The sequence below is a fragment of the Ylistrum balloti genome, unplaced genomic scaffold (assembly GCF_031769215.1).
Source record: "Ylistrum balloti isolate Yb309-2 unplaced genomic scaffold, AGI_CSIRO_Ybal_v1 Utg371890, whole genome shotgun sequence".
NCBI classification, from domain to species: Eukaryota; Metazoa; Mollusca; class Bivalvia; order Pectinida; family Pectinidae; genus Ylistrum; species Ylistrum balloti.
The window spans coordinates 211,063-232,242 of NW_026782932.1; the positions used below are offsets into that span (position 1 = coordinate 211,063).

Below are 21,180 nucleotides of genomic sequence, written 5' to 3' on the forward strand. Positions count from 1 at the left end.
ATGAGTTGGATAACAAGAGTGGTGTTGACAGTTTTTCTGCTCGTGGGTAAGCTTTTAGACACATATTACACCATGTTACCATGATAATCCAGAACTTGAGTCACTAGAATCGTCAAACTTCTATATCAGTTTGGAAATGCATTCATTGAATATTGGTTCAAAAGACAACGCAACCATCACTACAAATGGGCGAACAAGTAATAATACTGCATCCTAATACTAATTTAGAGTATTTAATCAAAGCGTTGGATTATTATTCATTCTGCCACGTGAACAATATGTTACGATGGTAACAAATATAAATTAGTATTGAGTTTAGGACAATTTGTTATGCGCATGTTTGTTCTATTTGTCCAATTAGCACACATGCGCAACGTTTTTAAAACTTCCCTCATCAGATGTTGATTCAAAGAAAGTATGCTTGTTCCTTTTGCTGTTTTAAACCGATCGGCATTTTCAAGTAAGGAAACACGCTGGCATTTTCTTTTTCAAATGTTTCTAAATCTTTCATTACTTAAGGTTCATGTACAAATGTGGTACTAAGGCATGGCATCTGAACGTAACAACATGTGTGAAAGGTGTAATATTCAGAACTCAGTATCTTATTGTCTTTTAAAATGCTGTCTTGTCATTATTTGCCAGAAATTACATTTTCCCACCAACTTTCAATTATATGTTTTCATTGCATTAGCAACAAGCAAAGCACAAATACTTGGAAAAGTTTCACCATCGATTTAGGACAACCAGGTAAAAACGGTCTGTTATATTATTTAAATGTTGACTTACAAAAAGGTATCAATGTGCTTGCTCACCTACAGAACATTCTTCTCTGTCTTATAGCTGTCTATTATAAGAATAATGGTTTAAAAGAGTTTTCCACACTTAGACATTTGATTTGAAAACAAATACAAATTAGAGCCATCTGAAACACCTTTATTTTTCTCGATTGTCTGTATTGTGTTATGATTGTCCACACGGTACACCTCGTACCTCCTGATGATATACTGGAAGATGATTGGATATTTTTATATCAGATATCTATTTTTAGTTCACAACAAATGTTTGAATTATTTACGACCTATTATTATTATTATATGTAGTCATACATTTACCTAAAAGACGTCTCTAAGATGGTATACTCATGTAACACATGGAGCAATTGCTTTAAACAGCTAGTTAGAGAGTGCCTTGCGATCTTTTGACTGTGTTGTACCATTTCAATCCTTCTACTCCATGCTGTCGTATATCGAAGTGGACTACCACGATAGTTGATATTGAAAGGATGTAGAAAGCATAGTTTGCAATTCCTAACACAGGCCAATAGTGATTATAAATCTTAAGTTTATCTGTAATTCTAGCTAGTAGAACGTATATTTTGTTTGCTGAGTACATGATATATGTTTAACTTATTAACTTATTTAGGAGTCATGTGCATAATCATAATTACAGAAATGTGTTTGTTATCTGCTGCCCATTTCCTTTTGTCTTTAAAAACTCGACATTGAAATATTCTGAAATGAAACAAAAATGTGAAAATATTAGGAATTCATGAATCACCTGAGTGTATGTTTGTTTTCAGTAACCCCGGCACCTGTTGCGCCCAGTACCACGACAGGACCGCCCATATGCAAACATTCGTTTGTTAACTTAGGAGGGTCTTGCTACAAAGGTGTTAAAGTTGCAGCAACGTGGCCAGAGGCGCTGGTATGTCATTGCAGCGCTATAGAATATTACATTGTCATTCCTTGAATATAATAAGATTTTTTATCATTTATAACTCAAAACAAAAGTTGGAAGAAGAGATTTCCATGTCACTCAATATCCAAATATGACCAAAAGAAAACAATACATGGAGATTCACGAAATTTTAGGGAGAAAAGGACAAAATGTTCCGGAAGATTAGATGCCTATTGTTTCATTGACGACACAAACCATGTAAATCTGCTAACACGTCCAGCATCATAATATATCTGGTTATTTGTATTAATCATGTAACTATGGTTGCAGGCGTACTGTGAGGTGTTTGGAGCAGAGCTAGCAATCATCACTTCCCAAGAAGAACAGACCGCTATAGAAGGATATCTCGGCTCTTTAAATGATCGTAAGCATTTAATATCTAATCGATCACTTTTGGTTTTCCTCAGTCGCCTCCAAGGTTTCAAGATCTGGGCCCTTATCAGCAATGACGAGTTATGGAAATACGGTATAGCTTTATGCTGTCTGATGTATTATTTGACTTACGTTATCTAACTCTAAAGGTTTTTTGCTATGAACTCGTGTGTCTTTCGTACAAATAACTGAATCCACTGACCGTGTCAGCCATTTCATTATATACGTGTTTGTGTAAACCTATTGTCTAAAGGTCGGTCATAAGGTATGTGCTGTACCACTTCTTTTGTTGTAAAATGAATGTGTTTGAAGAATTTATATCATGTATAGAAACCAACTCCGGATAGAACATCCTCCATAACGATTTTGGAAAATGTCAATTGATATACCAATGGCTTGAGTTTTCTGATTTTCAATGATGTAGTTTTCATTGTAGCTGAGTATGGTAGTGACAAATACCATCAGTACTGGTTCGGAGCAAATGATATAATAACTGAGGGGGACTGGAAGTGGGCAGTTACGGCAAAGTCTCTCAACTATACCAACTGGCACAATGGTCATCCGGACAATGGCGGTGACGACAGCGACTATGACGAAGAACACTGCGCGGAAATGTCGCAGAAAAATAACTGGCAGTGGAATGACAACGGATGTGAGGAGGAGAAGCATTTCCTTTGTGAAATGATGTGAGCAAAATAGAAAACGTAACGAAAGGGACACGATTCCCTATGTACCTATTTGTATTTATGATTGTTTTGTTTTTTTATTAAAGGAATGAGCTATCTCGCGTACTGACCTAATGAAACTATCATTGTTGAATACCAGTTAAATAAAAGATTTATGAACAAAATCAGCATTCAAACTCAGAACCGATACAACTTTGGTAAAATATTAACCCAAAACGCGAATAGGACGACTAGATGTTCCATCATGGTCAGCTATGACTTTGTAACACGTGTTCTAATACAGAGCCGAAGAGAAAATAACATTAAAGCCACATTAACATCTGTGATACTATGTTTCAGTGACGAAGAATAGTGAAGGGCCACAGCATTGTTACTTGTGACCTACCATTCAGGTATACAAACTTTGTACTGATCTGAATAGCACAAAAATATATACTTAACATTTTTTAATATCTGGGGCACTTTAACGGAATTTCTCCTCTTCTCTTTGCCATGTTACCTTATGGTTCTTTGTAACCCACTGCATAATATCATATGACATACATGTATTAGCCATATTAGCATATGGCAAACGTTTATTTCTCACTAGATATAAATATCATATGACGCAATTGAATTATGTTCCTTTTGTTAATACTTTGCTTTATTTTACAGGACCATGCTAATCAAGATCAAAATACAATTTGCAATTCAGCATGCTACAAATTATATAGAAAATAAAATTAATCCTTCATATCTTTGTTCTTGACTTTATTATATGAAATGATTTGTTAAAAACGCTTGAGATTTTTGCATCAACGTTAAAAGCAACAATAATATAAAAGAAGTCAGTTCTGCAGTCACCTCCTTGGTTTCAATGTTTAGGCCCGTAGCATCACTAGCGAGTCACAGAAAGACGAAGCAGCTGTTTAATTCATAGTTATGCTCTACTGTGTCTATCTCTTAATTTGTACTTAAAAGTGTTATTCACTTGTGTGTCTTGTGTTCAATCTTTGAGATCACAGGTAGTACACACAGCTAGTACAAACTTTAGTCCCTGGTACGTTTTCAGATGTATATAAAACTTATGGAAATTTATTGAAATAACGGAAGTAGATTATCAATCATTTATTTGGTATCATAGTGAAAAAACCCAATACAACGATACAATATTCGGTAAAATACCAAAAGCCAAACGTTTGCATTGAAGTTTGTTATCACGATGTTCTTTGTTCATCTTTAACTACCTCACTAATTTAATTACTGGCAATATAACAGTAATCGTGCGTTTTTTACAGCCTTTTGTGGTGCAGATTCCCATTCTGATTGATATATTCATTGTTCTCGATTGAAATGTATGTCAATGTCTATATTGACATGTCTATATTTGCATGGCTGGTGTCATTGATGCAACCCTTCCGAAACACCTGGTTTTATTCCCTCTGTATTTCATAAAGTGCTCTCGTGTAAAGTGTTATTTTGTTCAAATTTGAGTTTAACTCAGATTTTGTTGTCATATTGAATATATCTTTGTTTTCTTGTTGGTTTTGAAGAAAAAGAAAGAATGGAAATGACTGATGTACTTGAATGCTATGTGGTGTATTGCAATCTCGGGTCACTGTACAGCACAGTCAGATACAATGTAGAAACATTTCTTGAAGTAGGTCACCGAGGAAATCTAAATGTCCTATTTCTCGGTAAGATTTAGGGAGGATATGTATAAATAGCCATAGTGTCAGGGTTGTTACTTATTGAAGACATATGCCAATCCACGTTTGTCTGTTTCATATCGTTGATATAAGGGAACTTCACGTACAAGAAACACATACACCTTTAAAAGTATAAATATATACCGCTATTCACAGTGAAATACAGTTACCTGCAATGTATTAAGATAAAACATCGTGTAGACAGAGGCAGCAACACCATTCAGTATTCAATATTCGAATCAAGTGCGGAATAAATATATATTATTTTCGTCTTTCTCATTTTTTTTAAACAAAAAATTATCTTGAAATCTGTTTACTTTTATTTCTTTGACAGGTCTGGTTGTTTTAAGATATTCTTACAACATACTTAACACGGAAAATTAGTACAACGTAGAACTGACTTGTTCATAGAAAGAAGGACAAGAAAATGCTCAATACCACACTAATTAACAGACATGAGTGTATCTTGTTGGAAATGTTTTCATCATAAATCGTAATTGATAGAAAATCAAGCAAAGTTGATTGAATATTGCCATCATTTCAAATCGTTATTTTCCTGAATATATATTTCCTTACATCTATATGTACGATAAGCAAAGCGTTTCTCTTATTTAGAATTATTTCTCTGTATACACGTTTGAGCGATAAATGTACACTTCTTGACTTTGATCACGCTAGGTCACCTTTGCTGTCCATCAAACCACGACTGACAAATACAGTTCAAGGACACAGTAGAGATAATCTCACGTTTGTTTGACTACTTAACACGTCCTTCGTATCAAAAGCAAACCCAAACCAAATCGATGATTAATCCATTTTTAAATAAACAATGACTTATGTTAATATAGCTGTCAACATTACCGTATCAGACAGAGCCGTTAAACGAGTTAGGATTGCTTTCTTTATCATCAGAGGAAACGTTTTGTATGATAAGTTCAATCTATAATTGTATTGTTATGATCTCATGAATGTACGGTGCACACCCGGGACAAAAGTTTTATCACCTTTTCATTACAGATGATAAATATACCCATCTGCTAATACTTAAAATATATCCGCGAAAAGGATATGTTCAAATGTCTTTTTCAATTTCAACTATATATATAAACTGCCATGTATGTAGGCGTGATTTTAAGAAACAGACCAATAGTCCAGAAATATTCTTTTGAGAGGAGGGCAGGACAGGTTATACAGTTTAAACATTAATTAAATATTAAATATATGTTAAAAAGTAACAATACAACAACGAAAATGTTTTAGTTTTTTTAATTCAGTTAAATTCAGGACAATATAGAAGGACCAATGTATTGGGTATAAATAAAATTTCTTGAAATCGGTAAAATCTAAGAATTATTTAGGAAAACCGTAAGTACACATGTAAGTATTTAAGAAAAGTTACCCTCCTTCTTCAAAAGTACCAATTGGTCAATTAAATAAGATCTTTTTACCTTCATTAATTATTTAATGACCATACAAGTATGTTACTTTCCTTCCATTAACTGGCCATGAAGGTAGGTTACCTTTGCCTTTCCATAGTTAATAACTGGCCATGACGGATGGTTACATTTACCTTCCCATAGTTATTAACTGGTCGTAAAGGTAGGTTACCTTTTTTCTCTCTCATATTGACTATTTGACCAGAAAAATGAGTTTCTTCCTCTCCCATAAAAGGTTAGTTACTTCTCCCCTCAAGTTGTTACTAACTAAACATTAAGGTAAGAAAAAAGTGATTTCTTCATCATCCGCCTACATCTATTTCTCTCTTCTTACAATGGAGATCAACCAGGAAAACTTTCCACCAAAAAAGATTACCACATCACTAGGCATATAAAAATGTTCTGTGTATTTTTGACATCGGCTATTTTTATGTCAACAGATATACCAGGTTGTAAATTCTTTTTGTTCTTCACGTTTTTTATTTCTTTATCAGGCAGCAGTACACAGTTTCTCGGTGTGGCCATGGGTGATTTTTTGTTCATTAGATTACCCCATTATAAAGGTTTTAATTAAAAATGAAAAAAAAATCCTTGCTAAAATTGGTCCTGTCATGTTAAAGTGGACAATGTGGAATTTCATTTTTTTCAGGATAATATTTTAGCTTTGTGTGGGAGATTACTATTTGGGCAGTCTTGAATCTGTGTCTACGCACCAAAACTAGCTTAACAGGAAGAGAAATTTTCATAGTGTGTACATGTGGTCATGTTATGAAGAATTTCCGAGTTGGAATTTGCTGAAATGTAAGTACTTTGTTACCATGACAGTGTTGTTGATTGTAAGATAGGTGTTTAGAAGTAAATTTCTTCTAGAAAGTTATAGTGTTAGGTTGGAATTAGCAGTATTTTTGCATTTTTAGCATTTTTTCAGTAGGTAACCATGACAATCAAATGTCAGAAAACAGAGGAAATTTTTTTTACACAAATTTCATCCCTCTAATGTTAATGTAATTGTTATGTAGTTTATAACTATATATACATGTAATGATGTATTTTTCATAACCCATCTGCTATACCTGTATATCTCAAGCATGACAAATAACTTCAGGTAAAATGCAAATTAACTGTTTACTTCTACCTCAATGAGTCGACATTTATTAATTACATCACTACCTAGATTACGTTGAGACTACCTGAAGATAACATCAGTAAGACAACGATCAGTTCTGGACAACCATGGAGTAAAGGTTAATAAAGACATTAGGGACATTTAATGCCATACAGCATCCATCATTATCTTTTACTTTGGCAAATAAAGAAAAGTATTTGGAGAAAACAAACACAATAAATTGATATTTTAAATGAAAACATTAGTCAAAACATTCACGATTTTCTTGTAGTATTGTTTGATATACACAACAATATCTATTCAACCCGCTTTGAAATTGTTGTCTATAATATGATATCCAGTTTGAACCAACACGACATGGATGCTCGCGACAGGAGCTGTCAGTTCAGCGGGAACATCTGTTTATCATGGTCTAGTGAAACTAGTGACTAAAAAGTGTTTTGACGTTTTCCGAAATCGATTAATGGTTGATATCATTCCTAACTTAATTTTAAATATCAAATTTGATTAACCCTTAAAACATTATTTTTTATTATGGACAGATTGGTGTTGATGAAAAAGTCAAGTTACGTGTACATTTTGTAAATGAAATCGTTCCAGTCATCAAAAACGAGACAGAGAAATGGACACTAAGCAGAATCGAAGTAGGTTTTCTAATGTATCACGTGATAACGCCTATGTAATACTAGTATTAAAGAATAAAAAAATTTCTTTATAAGATATGGTCTTATTTACTGTGCACATATTATAACAAATGATTTTTAGCATTTGGTTGGAGTTTCTTCGTTAATGAGTTAAAACCCTTGATAAGCTTCGGAATTCGTGCCAAGTTGATTGGTTATAGACAGTAAGATTAAATGTTTATGCAACAATGTAGAAATATGTCGGTTTCCAACCTTCAGAAACAAGATAAGATGTAAACATGGTGCCGACAACACGTTGTGGTTTTCTCATCCTGATTGTAGCACTAGTTGAAGGTAATTTACCATTTCATCGTTTAAATTTAGAAAACAACTTGGCACCAATATCACCAAATAACAATCCATTGTCGTAATTGGAAAAAAATGTGTTTGATTTGATTTTACATGGCTTGAGAGACGGGGATGACTAGGGTTGTTAAAATGACGTTGTACATCCAATTTTGCGATTTCAAAACGCAAACTCTACGCGGTGATATTTTTTCGATCAATACACTTTCTTATACTTTATGTATATTGTATGTAAAATGTCATGATATTCTAGCGCGCGTGTGAAATTTATGTGACCGTATTTCCACGTTAACAGTATATATAGATATATAATGAAAGTTGTCTGTTCAGAAGGTTCTACATTAAATATCAGTAGACCACACTATAACAAGGATTATGAAGTCTTCCAAATGGGGTCTTCTTCTTCTTATTATTATTATAATCATTATTCCCGCGACACTAGTTTCAGAAATCGTCCGTTCGATTGAAACGACACTTTGCACGAGCATAGATGGTAGTGCAGAGTTGTTCATTCTGCGATTCTTTTTTCCGACATCAAACATGGCGGCCAAAGCCTGTGATTGGTTAAAGCGTAATAGTCTATAACTAAAACACTGTTTGTCAGATTTAAATGAAACTTGATGTGAATATTGATGACCTTGTCAATTGTTTTAAAAATCCAAGATGGCCACCACAGAAAGTAAACTTTAAATGTTTTCCAGTTTGGATGAAAATTTAACAGGTGTGGTCTTATACAAGGAACACAACGACGCAATCAGTTTTAATAACAAAAATGTTTGTTCAACTTTGAAACTGTGATGATGTTAATGGTGTGTGTCTAGGGTCTTGCCTGCGTTGATAATCAATTGATGCTATCTATTGTCAGGGTCGTCTGCAGAAGTCTGCTGACTAGCCACTGGTTTACATCAGTCATGCATGACTGACTCTCTAGTTTAAAGTATGTACATCATGCCGTGTATTAACAAAATATTGTAAGAAAGATAATGTTTTCATCATAGAAGTGATTTTATGAAACCCAAGTATATCAGCTTTATAAAAACAATTACCAGAAGCTATGCATTTACTTTAAAGCAATCTTAATCAAATATTGTGAAGAAACACTACGTTATCATTATATAATATCAAAGGGTATTTAGATGTACTAATTGATATCAGTCTTTTACATATACGCCTGATGCCCTCTGTTTATTTTAAACAGCGTGGTGTTATAATAGCAAAGTGTATATAATGTGCAAATTGCTATCAATTTGATATAAATACTTAATACCCCATTTTATTTCAAAGTCTAAATAAAATACTATGTTATCCTTAAATAATGTGGTTTAATGAAACCAATTTGATATACAAAAGTACATAATGCCCTTTGGTTATCTTGAACAGCTGTAACAAAATATTGTGAAGCAATACTGTGTTATCATTATTCAATGTGGTGTTATATTAAAGTGTATTTGAATGTACTAATTGCAATCAATATGAAAATTGAAAGTACTAAATGCATCCTGTTTATTTTAAAGTCTTAACAAAATATTTTGAAGTAACACTATGGTATCCTTATATAGCGTGATGTTATTCTACCATTTTTTATTTATATAAGTAAATCGTATTGTTCTAGTTGTTATCAGTCTGATCTATGAAAGTACTGTGTACTTTGAATAGTCCTAACAAAATACAGTGAAGCGTTACGACTTTTAGTTACCATCCATTTTGTCACGTATCTATTGATATAGTATTGTTTTACCTCATGTTATACATTTTCATGTATCTGAGGATCCAATAAACTTGAAACTTGAAACTTATTTTGCTCTAGTGTAGAAAGGCTCTGCGAAAGCGGGTGTAGTTTTGGGACTTGTGTAACGGTTTCCGTTACAGTTAGATATTGTTACGATTGACATGGTGTTGTCTATCTAGATTGGTTTTAATTTAAATTGTTCTGCTAATATTACTTCTCGATCGGTTGTTTCAGTTAATGGCGAATGTCCAGATGGTTTCATCAAACATAACACGTCTTGCTACGACATTCCTCACGTGAAAGCAGACTGGTCTCAGGCAACGGTAATCACTTATCATAGATGCTATAGGACTTTAAATTCACAATGAAACGTGAAAGTGTATGGAGTTGGATATGGCGTAGAGAGTTGGAGTATGGTGTAGATTACAAAACGTCTGACATGGAGAGTTGGAGTATGTTGTAGATAACAAAACGTCTGACATGGAGAGTTGAAGTATGTTGTAGATAACAAAACGTCAGACATGGAGAGTTGGAGTATGGTGTAGATAACAAAACGTCTGACATGGAGAGTTGAAGTATGTTGTAGATAACAAAACGTCTGACATTGAGAGTTGGAGTGTGGTATAGATAACAAAACGTCTGACAATAGAAGCAACCTTGTACTAAAACTGACCACCATTGTATCGGTGCATACGATCACATTTTTTATATTCAGAGAAAATCCAATCAAATTTTCAGTGGAGCATTTTCCTGTATCAATATTCAGGTTATGATTCATCACAGGACTCTAACGTATCTAATTTTACGTTTTGTAAAGTGCTATTGACTGTCTTTAGGACTCTCTTGTTTATACGGGTTAACTTATATGTTGTCCTTATTTAATCACCAGGTAGTTTGTAATGAACTCAATGGTCACCTACTGGAGCTCGATGACGCGGCAGAAGAAAGCTTCGTACATGGTTTCCTTTCTTTGCACTGGAGTGAGTAGAACATGTTAACATTTTCTATCATAAAACAATTAAGTTTATTAAAGACAAACAATAAAACAAGGAAAAATAATCATCAAAAGAAATTTGAAAAAAAGAGAAATGGGAAGAACGGACCAAAAGGGACATCTACTCCACCTACTGAACCAGTACGAGCGATTACTTCCCAATATCAGTAACCCTTGGTCAAGTATTGATAGCTACCTGGGATTATCCATTATCTCGGATACCAGAATTGTTTTCCTATGAAGATAATTTGTGAATTTTTGGCTCAATATCAGCCAAATGTAATGTGAAAAGAAATGGGAACATGCTTTATATAAAAAAAATTCGTAATTAAGTAGGGAGTGAATTTCATCTAAGAGATTATATAATGATAGTATGTATGTTTCAACATAACATAGCAGGATCAGAGAAAGTAGAAACCCTGAAACCTTGGTAAGTCATGCATCAGTTTCAGGGAGGGAACGAAATAGTGGCGCAGTGGTAACGCACTCGCCATTCACCTAGCCGTCCGGGAACGGACGTGAAAAGGTTAGGGATCACCTGCAATTGCGAAACAAGTTATTTCAACTTATACTAATCACTCTTGTATGCCCCGATGTAAAGATATGATATTGAAATAAGAGACATGTGTTGAATAATCTAATACCGACTAAAACATTTTGATACAAGAGACGTTTCCAATCTCTAAGTAATCTACATATGTGTTTCCTGTGTGTATCTTTTCAAGGAATGGTATGTTTAAACGTGTCATTTGGTGAACGAGGAAAAATCTCCTGGAGGGGACATACATTTTTTACGTAAAAGAGGAGAAATTGTGTGGCATGGATTTTTTTCTAAATACAATGACAACTGAAATCACAAGTTCTTTATGAATGCACATGTACAAATAGAAAAAGCAAAACAGGACAATAATAGTGTGTATTGAATCATGTAAGTAGTAGCACACTTTCTATTGGAGCTTATTTCACACCTTTGGAAGTGACTGTTTAGGTCAAACTTTGGGAAGTATACGAATGGAAAAGGACAAAGAATAATACACAAATCATATCTGTTATTTAGATAACATTAAAGTAAATATCATTCAATTACCGACGAAGTTTATTTTTTGAGTGAAACTATTTGTATAAAACTGACATTGGAACTATGATTTTCAATTTGACTCGGAACACATTTTATATCGCTTTACTGGAAATATTTCAATGTCAATCATTTTGAACGAAAGTCAGCATCAAATATATTTATTTTTCATTGATAGAAGAGGCAGAAAGCCTAATTACATATGATTAAAGGAGTGAGCCTTAGTTCATCGTTTCTAAAATCCATCGTGAATAGATAACAAACTTTTGTGCTTGTTTAAACAATTACAAATCTTTTTTTTATTCATCAGATACAGATACTCAATAATTGATGTGACATATCAATGTATGTCTGTTGTATCATACATTAAAGAATATCCTTGAAAACAATCCTGTTATATTGTTAAATGATAGTGTCCATATTCTGTTAGAATTATATTTCATTGAGTTCTCTTTAAACTCAACAAAGCTTATCATTCATGTCAATTGATGTACCTTTTTCTCCATATTCGTTTTCTTGATTTTCAAATCATTATATTTTGTAGGACCTTCAACTTTGGTATTAAACTTCAGCGAATTACTACGATGGCTTTGTATGGTCAATGATAGCTAACTTTTTCATAGTATCACATTCCCTGTAACTGTCATTTGCTTCAGAAGCCTACAACCCGCCCGAATTCTGGATCGCCGGAAATGACATTTTAGTTGAAGGTACCTGGGAGTGGGCATCGGGGAAACCAGTAACCTATTCGAATTGGGATGACGGCGAGCCTAACAACGGAGGAAACGACGATAATAACGAACATTGCATGGAAATGTCACAGAGAGATCAATGGAAGTGGCACGATCAGGAATGTGAAGAAGATCGTTATTTCGTATGTGAGGTTCCGTAAGTATCTTGTAAGAAGTGGGGCATATTTCATGTAAAGGAATCCGGACTAAAAGGAGGGACATATCTTATGTAAGGTACTCCGTTAAGTATATATAGCATAAGAGATTCCGTACTAGAAGTGGAGACATATTTCATATAAGAGATTCCGTACTAGAAATCGGGACAAGATTAATATAAGAGATTCCGTACTAGGAGTGTGAACATCTTTTATATAGGAGATTCCGTACTAGGAGAGTGAACATGTTTTATATAAGAGATTCCGTACTAGAAGTGGAGACATATTTCATAGAAGAGATTCCGTACTCGAAATCGGGACATGATTAATATAAGAGATTCTGTACTAGGAGTGGGGACATGTTTCATAAAGATATCCCTTACTAGAAGTGGAGACATATTTCTTAGAAGAGATTCCGTACTAGAAATCGGGACATGATTGATATAAGAGATTCCGTACTAGGAGTGGGGACATGTTTCATAAAGAGATCCCGTACTAGAAGTGGAGACATATTTCATAGAAGAGATTCCGTACTAGGAGTGTGAACATGTTTCATATAAGAGATTCCGCACTAGGTGTGTGAACATGTTTTATATAAGAGATTCCGCACTAGGTGTGTGAACATGTTTTATATAAGAGATTCCGCACTAGGTGTGTGAACATGTCTTATATAGGAGATTCCGTACTAGGAATGTGAACATGTTTTATATAGGAGATTCCGTACTAGGAGTGTGAACATGTTTTATATAAGAGATTCCGTACTAGGAGTGTGAACATGTTTTATATAAGAGATTCCGTACTAAGAGTGTGAACATGTTTTATATAGGAGATTCCGTACTAGGAATGTAAACATGTTTTATATAAGAGATTCCGTACTAGGAGTGTGAACATGTTTCATAAAGAGATCACGTACTAGAAGTGGAGACATATTTCATAGAAGAGATTCCGTACTCGAAATCGGGACATGATTAATATAAGAGATTCCGTACTAGGAGTGGGGACATGTTTCATAAAGAGATCCCGTACTAGAAGTGGAGACATATTTCATAGAAAGATTCCGTACTAGGAGTGTGAACATGTTTTATATAGGAGATTCCGTACTAGGAGTGTGAACATGTTTTATATAGGAGATTCCGTACTAGGAGTGTGAACATGTTTTATATAAGAGATTCCGTACTAGGAGTGTGAACATGTCTTATATAGGAGATTCCGTACTAGGAGTGTGAACATGTTTTATATAGGAGATTCCGTACTAGGAGTGTGAACATGTCTTATATAGGAGATTCCGTACTAGGAGTGTGAACATGTTTTATATAGGAGATTCCGTACTAGGAGTGTGAACATGTTTTATATAGGAGATTCCGTACTAGGAGTGTGAACATGTTTTATATAAGAGATTCCGTACTAGGAGTGTGAACATGTCTTATATAGGAGATTCCGTACTAAGAGTGTGAACATGTTTTATATAGGAGATTCCGTACTAGGAGTGTGAACATGTCTTATATAAGAGATTCCGTACTAGGAGTGTGAACATGTTTTATATAGGAGATTCCGTACTAGGAGTGTGAACATGTTTTATATAAGAGATTCCGTACTAGGAATATGAACATGTTTTATATAGGAGATTCCGAACTAGGAGTGTGAACATGTCTTATATAGGAGATTCTGTACTAGGAATGTGAACATGTTTTATATAGAAGATTCCGAACTAGGAGTGTGAACATGTTTTATATAAAAGATTCCGTACAAGAAGTGGGAACATATTTTATATTAGCGATCCCGTACAAGAAGTGGGGACATATTTTATATAAGGGATCCCGTAATAATATGTTTGGTTTTATTAGCGGAGACGTGTCTCAAATAAGAAATTTCTTACTAATGTAGCCATGAGCATGTGTTCGCAATTTGGTTCAAAACTGATATATCAAATCTTATTTGCCTCATATTTTTGCCGTTGAAGAGAAGGAATCGTATTATGTAATTATTTATCAAGTAGAATTCACAGGTTAAATATTCACCAAAATAAATAAGACAGAGGTGAAAAACAATTGTCATCTTTCAGTCCCCTAAATTATTGAAGGAAAGCACATATGTGGAAAATATATAAAATCCTTAGCGTAAAGTATGGGAAATTAAAGTTCAGTCAAAAATACATTACATTCAGTATTGCCAAAAGTTGCTTTAGTTCCGAACCTGACCATACAAACATGTGTTTCTGTCAATTGCGAATTTAAATGGAATATCTTATTTAGAAAAAAAATATGTATGTACGATTTCATACGAAAACATAAACATAATGATTTGTTATGTAAATGAAGGGACACATACTGTGTCGCCTGTAAATGTTTATTGTGATTATTTTGATATCAAGTTATTCATCAGAAATAAGAAACCCAGTGTATACTGAACCAGTTAGTGTCTCAGAAATACCTCTGTTATATTGGTTTGGTTGTATATTGCTAATCTTTCTAGTAACAGATGTTCTTTAAGGATGGTCTCCATATAGGTGAAAAATGTTCGTGCTAACCTCCATAAAGTGTTATCACACTGAAGAATACTGTCGTTTACGATGACATGGTAATTAGTTCAACCATTGAATAATAGGAATAGGAATTGTATGTTTATAAAACTGATGAAATAATTTATTAATTAGTACTTCATGTTTGTCAGTATTTTTGGTTTACTATCGAAATTATACGAAGGACACTTTTCGATGCAAATTCAAAATGACATACAGCATAGCAAAAAATCCTATACATTTGTTTTGTTTACAGGGTTACAGACGCCATTGGTGGCTTCGCACCAATAGGCTAATCATCGAGATGTCACGTGCTTTCATGCCTCGCGCTCACTGTGATGTACCCAGAGTTTGTTATATTAAACAATACATGGTATTTGGAATCAAATGTTGTTGTGTTGTAGTTGATGTTTTAGTTGCATGAATTTAAAATGGAAGTATGTTTTGACTTGGATTCCAAATTGTGGATAAAATCCGTTTTAGAATAAACGGTAATCCTCTTTTGGTTAACTTGTTTTTTATTTACAACGCACCTGAATTGATCAAAATAACTACAAAGCCCATGGCAAATCACTTTTAGATATATTCGTGACGTTTCGTCTTTAAATATCGCATTAAGCCACCAGAATTAGGAATCAAGGACACGGCGATCTCTACGTCAGCCGATTATATTTCTCTACAACGAAACCAACAAGGATATTTTCCCATTCTTTTGATAAACGCGATAAATTCAAATTTGCTATTGTGAATTATATATTTCTGGATAGCAATAGTCCTGCATTATCAATCTATGATATTCACATGTCACAGTTGATTCGATATTCTAGGGATTGTATCTTGATTTCCGTGCAAGATGTCGGCAAGTGACAGATGAATTCACAATGCCAAGTTTCTAGAGATGCATGTTGATGAAAACTATAGGTAAGTTTGTACGGCTGTTTCAATGAGCTCATCAAGAAGTATTCTATTTCTTCTTGTGTAATGAAGTTGGGCATGGACGATGCTCGTTAGTTTGGTCTTTAATTCCGTTGTTTGTATACATTGTTTTCACGTGAGAACATGACATTATTTACTTGGATTGTCCAAGATTTACACGGCGGCTGTCGTCGATGAAGCCGAAGACGCTTACCCTTACGGATCAGCTGGTCTTATCGTCCTTGAATTTTTCCAGGTGTATGAATTTAAACGTACTTTCCCACAATACATTTTATCCGGAATGTGAATAGATTTTATTCCAGTCCGTAAAGGTTATCTGTCTGCATTGTGCTAACAATCAACAGGGACGTTCAATTGCTACACGAGAAAACTAGCCCTTGTGCGCTGTCAGATATACATTAGAGTCCTGTCGTTTAAATGTTTTTATCTTACTGACTTTCTGTTGGTGCATCCGATCTAAACAAGCTCGCATATAAGTGGTCTGATAGTTTTGTACTAATGGCAAATAGTGCCATTTATGGTATGTACCGTTATCGTGTCAGATATCGTATAACTGGACTGGTATATCTGAGTAGTCATTCAATAGAACAAAAATATTCCTGTCTGAATTTACACAACAAAAATGTTCGAACCGTTTCATCATGTACATGTAATACAAAAAACTGATATAAAGCATAGTTGATGGCCAACGTTTGTTGAATGATATACATGTGGTATAAAGTTCCACCGAGTCTGACCTTACAGTCATGAAGTATTGATGAACCATGATGATAATGATTAACATAGAACCTAATGAGGTATACTTGTACATTGTACTTATTATTCAGCAAACAATGCATTAGATGAGGTATTACAATTCATGATAGGTAAAATTCGCTGCTTTTCTACATAAAATTCTCAATCACGATTCGAAATAGTTTAATTTACAGATTAATATAATAAGAAATCTTAATGATGATTGGAAAACAAGCTTGAAGCTTATATCAAGTCCTCTCAAGTTAAAACTGTAGGGTTACATAGTGCCGAACACAAGGTAAAACTGAACGGCTACAGTGTGCCGAACACAAGTGCCAAACACAAGTGCCGAACACAAGATAAAACTGAACGGTTACAGTGTGCAGAACACAAGTGCCGAATACAAGGTAAAACTGTGATGTTACAGTGTGCCGAACACAAGTTAAAACTGTACGGTTACAGTGTGCGGAATACAAGTTAAAACTGTACGGTTACAGTGTGCCGAACACAAGTTAAAACTGTACGGTTACAGTGTGCCGAATACAAGATAAAACTGTACGGTTACAGTTTGCCGAGCACAAGTTAAAACTGTACGGTAACAGTGTGCCGAACACAAGTTAAAACTGTACGGCGGTAACGACACAGACTATGACGAAGAACACTGCGCGGAAATGTCGCAGAAAAATAACTGGCAGTGGAATGACAACGGATGTGAGGAGGAGAAGCATTTCGTTTGTGAAATGATGTGAGCAAAGTAGAAAACGTAACGAAAGGGACACGATTCCCTATGTACCTATTTGTATTTATGATTGTTTTGTTTTTTATTAAAGGAATGAGCTATCTCGCGTACTGACCTAATGAAACTATCATTGTTGAATACCAGTTAAATAAAAGATTTATGAACAAAATGAGCATTCAAACTCAGAACCGATACAACTTTGGTAAAATATTAACCCAAAACGCGAATAGGACGACTAGATGTTCCATCATGGTCAGCTATGACTTTTTAACACGTGTTCTAATACAGGGCCGAAGAGAAAATAACATTAAAGCCACCGTTACAAACTGTGATACTATGTTTCAGTGACGAAGAATAGTGAATGACCACAACTTTGTTACATGTGACCTACCATTAAGGTATACAAATTTTGTACTGATCTGAATAGCACAACAATGTATACTTAACATTTTTAATATCTGAGGCACTTTAACGGAATTTCTCTTCTTTGATATCACACATCACACACTATTAGATATTTCTTATGCCAGCTTAAGACACACGAGTATAACTAATAATTTCAGTATAAGCCCTCAAGTACATCGCCTTCTTTATTATACAGTATACGACATCCATGAATTGTATTCTCTATAATATCAGCATGTGACAAAGATGTTAGATATTAATTGGTATGTATAGTTCTTAATAATTGATTTGCATAATCTTTGTCATATTACCTTATGGTACATTGTAACCCACTGCATAATATTATATTAGCCATATTAGCATATGACAAACGTTTATTTCTCACTAGATATAAATATCATATGACGCAATTGAATTATGTTCCTTTTGTTAATACTTTGCTTTATTTTACAGGACCATGCTAATCAAGATCAAAATACAATTTGCAATTCAGCATGCTACAAATTATATAGAAAATAAAATTAATCCTTCATATCTTTGTTCTTGACTTTATTATATGAAAAGATCCTTGCACCTGAAATAGTCATTTAATGACCATACAAATAAGTTACTTTCCTTCCATTCACTGACCATGGAGGTAGGTTACCTTTACCTTCCCTTAGTTTATAACTGGCCATGAAGGTAGATTACCTTTACCTTCCTATAGTTAATAACTGGCCATGAAGGTAGGTTACCTTTACCTTCCCATAGTTTATAACTGGCTATGAAGGTAGGTTACCTTTACCTTCCCATAGTTAATAACTGGCCATGAAGGTAGGTTACTTTTATCTTTCCATAGTTAATAACTGGCCGTGAAGTTAGGTTACCTTTACCTTCCCATAGTTAATAACTGGCCATGAAGGTAGGTTACCTTTACCTTCCCATAGTTAATTACTGGCAATGGAGGTAGGTTACCTTTACCTTCCCATAGTTAATAACTGGTCATGAAGGTAGGTTATTCGTACCTTCCCATAGTTAATAACTGGCAATGAGGTAGGTCACCTTTACCTTCTCATAGTTAATAACTGGCCATGAAGGTAGGTAACCTTTACCTTCCCATAGTTAATAACTGGCAATGAGGTAGATTACCTTTACCTTCCCATAGATAATAACTGACCGTGAAGGTAAGTAACCTTTACCTTCCCATAGTTAATAACTGGTCAAGAAAGTAGGTTACTCGTACCTTCCCATAGTTAATAACTGGCCGTGAAGGTAGGTTACCTTAACCTTCCCATAGTTAATAACTGGCAATGGAGGTAGGTTACCTTTACCTTCCCCTAGTTAATATTTGACCATGAAGGTAGATTATCTTTACCTTCCCATAGTTCCATAGTTAATAATTGGCCATGAAGGTATGTTACCTTTACCTTCACATAGTTAATAACTGGCCATGGAGTATTTGACCATGAAGGTAGATTACCCTTACCTTCCCATAGTTAATAACTGGCCATGAAGGTATGTTACCTTTACCTTCACATAGTTAATAACTTGCCATGAAGGTATGTTACTTTTATCTTCCCATAGTTAATAACTGGCCATGATAGTAGATTACTTTTACTTTCCCCTAGTTAATATTTGACCATTAAGGTAGGTTACCTTTACCTTCCCATAGTTAATGACTGACCATGAAGTTAGGTTACCTTTACCTTCCGGAAGTTAATAATTGGTCATGAAGGTATGTTACCTTTACCTTCCCATAGTTAATAACTGGTCATGAAGATAGGTTACTCGTACCTTCCCATAGTTAATAACTGGCAATGGAGGTAGGTTACCTTTACCTTCCTATAGTTAATAACTGGCCATGAAGGTAGATTACCTTTACTTCCCCATAGTTAATAACTGGCCGTGAAGTTAGGTTACCTTTACCTTCCCATAGTTAATAACTGGCCATGAAGGTAGGTTACCTTTACCTTCCCATAGTTAATTACTGGCAATGGAGGTAGGTTACCTTTACCTTCCCATAGTTAATAACTGGTCATGAAGGTAGGTTATTCGTACCTTCCGATAGTTAATAACTGGCAATGAGGTAGGTCACCTTTACCTTCTCATAGTTAATAACTGGCCATGAAGGTAGGTAACATTTACCTTCCCATAGTTAATAACTGGCCATGAGGTAGATTACCTTTACCTTCCCATAGATAATAACTGACCGTGAAGGTAAGTAACCTTTACCTTCCCATAGTTAATAACTGGTCATGAAAGTAGGTTACTCGTACCTTCCCATAGTTAATAACTGGCCGTGAAGGTAGGTTACCTTAACCTTCCCATAGTTAATAACTGGCAATGGAGGTAGGTTACCTTTACCTTCCGAAAGTTAATAATTGGTCAAGAAGGTAGATTACCCTTACCTTCCCATAGTTAATAACTGGCCATGAAGGTAGGTAACCTTTACCTTCCCATAGTTAATAACTGGCCATGGAGGTAGATTACCTTTACCTTCCCCTAGTTAATATTTGACCATGAAGGTAGATTACCTTTACCTTCCCATAGTTAATAACTGGCCATGAAGGTAGAGTACCTTTATCTTCCCATAGTTAATAACTGGCCATGAAGTTAGATTACCTTTACTTCCCCATAGTTAATAACTGACCATGAAGGTAGATTACCTTTACTTTCCCCTAGGTAATAACTGACCATGAAGGTAGATTAACTTTTCCTTCCCATAGTTAATGACTGACCATGAAGTTAGGTTACCTTTACCTTCCCATAGTTAATAACTGGCCATGAAGGTAGGTTACCTTTACTTCCCCATAGTTAATAACTGGCCATGAAGGTAGGTTACCTTTACCTTCCCATAGTTAATAACTGGCCATGAAGGTATGTTACTTTTATCTTCCCATAGTTAATAACTGGCCATGAAGGGAGGTTACTCGTACCTTCCCATAGTTAATAACTGGCCGTGAAGGTAGGTTACCTTAACCTTCCCATAGTTAATAACTGGCAATGGAGGTAGGTTACCTTTACCTTCCGAAAGTTAATAATTGGTCAAGAAGGTAGATTACCCTTACCTTCCCATAGTTAATAACTGGCCATGAAGGTAGGTAACCTTTACCTTCCCATAGTTAATAACTGGCCATGGAGGTAGATTAC

At 34.7% G+C, this 21,180-nt stretch overlaps 2 protein-coding genes across 2 annotated transcripts; both read left to right on the top strand.

The window, feature by feature from the left end:
• LOC132563856 (perlucin-like) lies at positions 1 to 4,973 on the top strand. Its single transcript, XM_060228611.1, has 5 exons — positions 1 to 46; positions 1,580 to 1,704; positions 2,008 to 2,101; positions 2,546 to 2,790; positions 4,905 to 4,973. The coding sequence occupies exons 1-5, from the start codon at positions 1 to 3 to the stop codon at positions 4,971 to 4,973; spliced, it is 579 nt and encodes a 192-aa protein (XP_060084594.1).
• Positions 4,974 to 7,967: 2,994 nt separating this feature from the next.
• On the top strand, positions 7,968 to 15,532 carry LOC132563857 (perlucin-like). Its single transcript, XM_060228612.1, has 5 exons — positions 7,968 to 8,022; positions 9,998 to 10,086; positions 10,653 to 10,743; positions 12,489 to 12,720; positions 15,493 to 15,532. The coding sequence occupies exons 1-5, from the start codon at positions 7,968 to 7,970 to the stop codon at positions 15,530 to 15,532; spliced, it is 507 nt and encodes a 168-aa protein (XP_060084595.1).
• Positions 15,533 to 21,180: the final 5,648 nt, after the last annotated feature.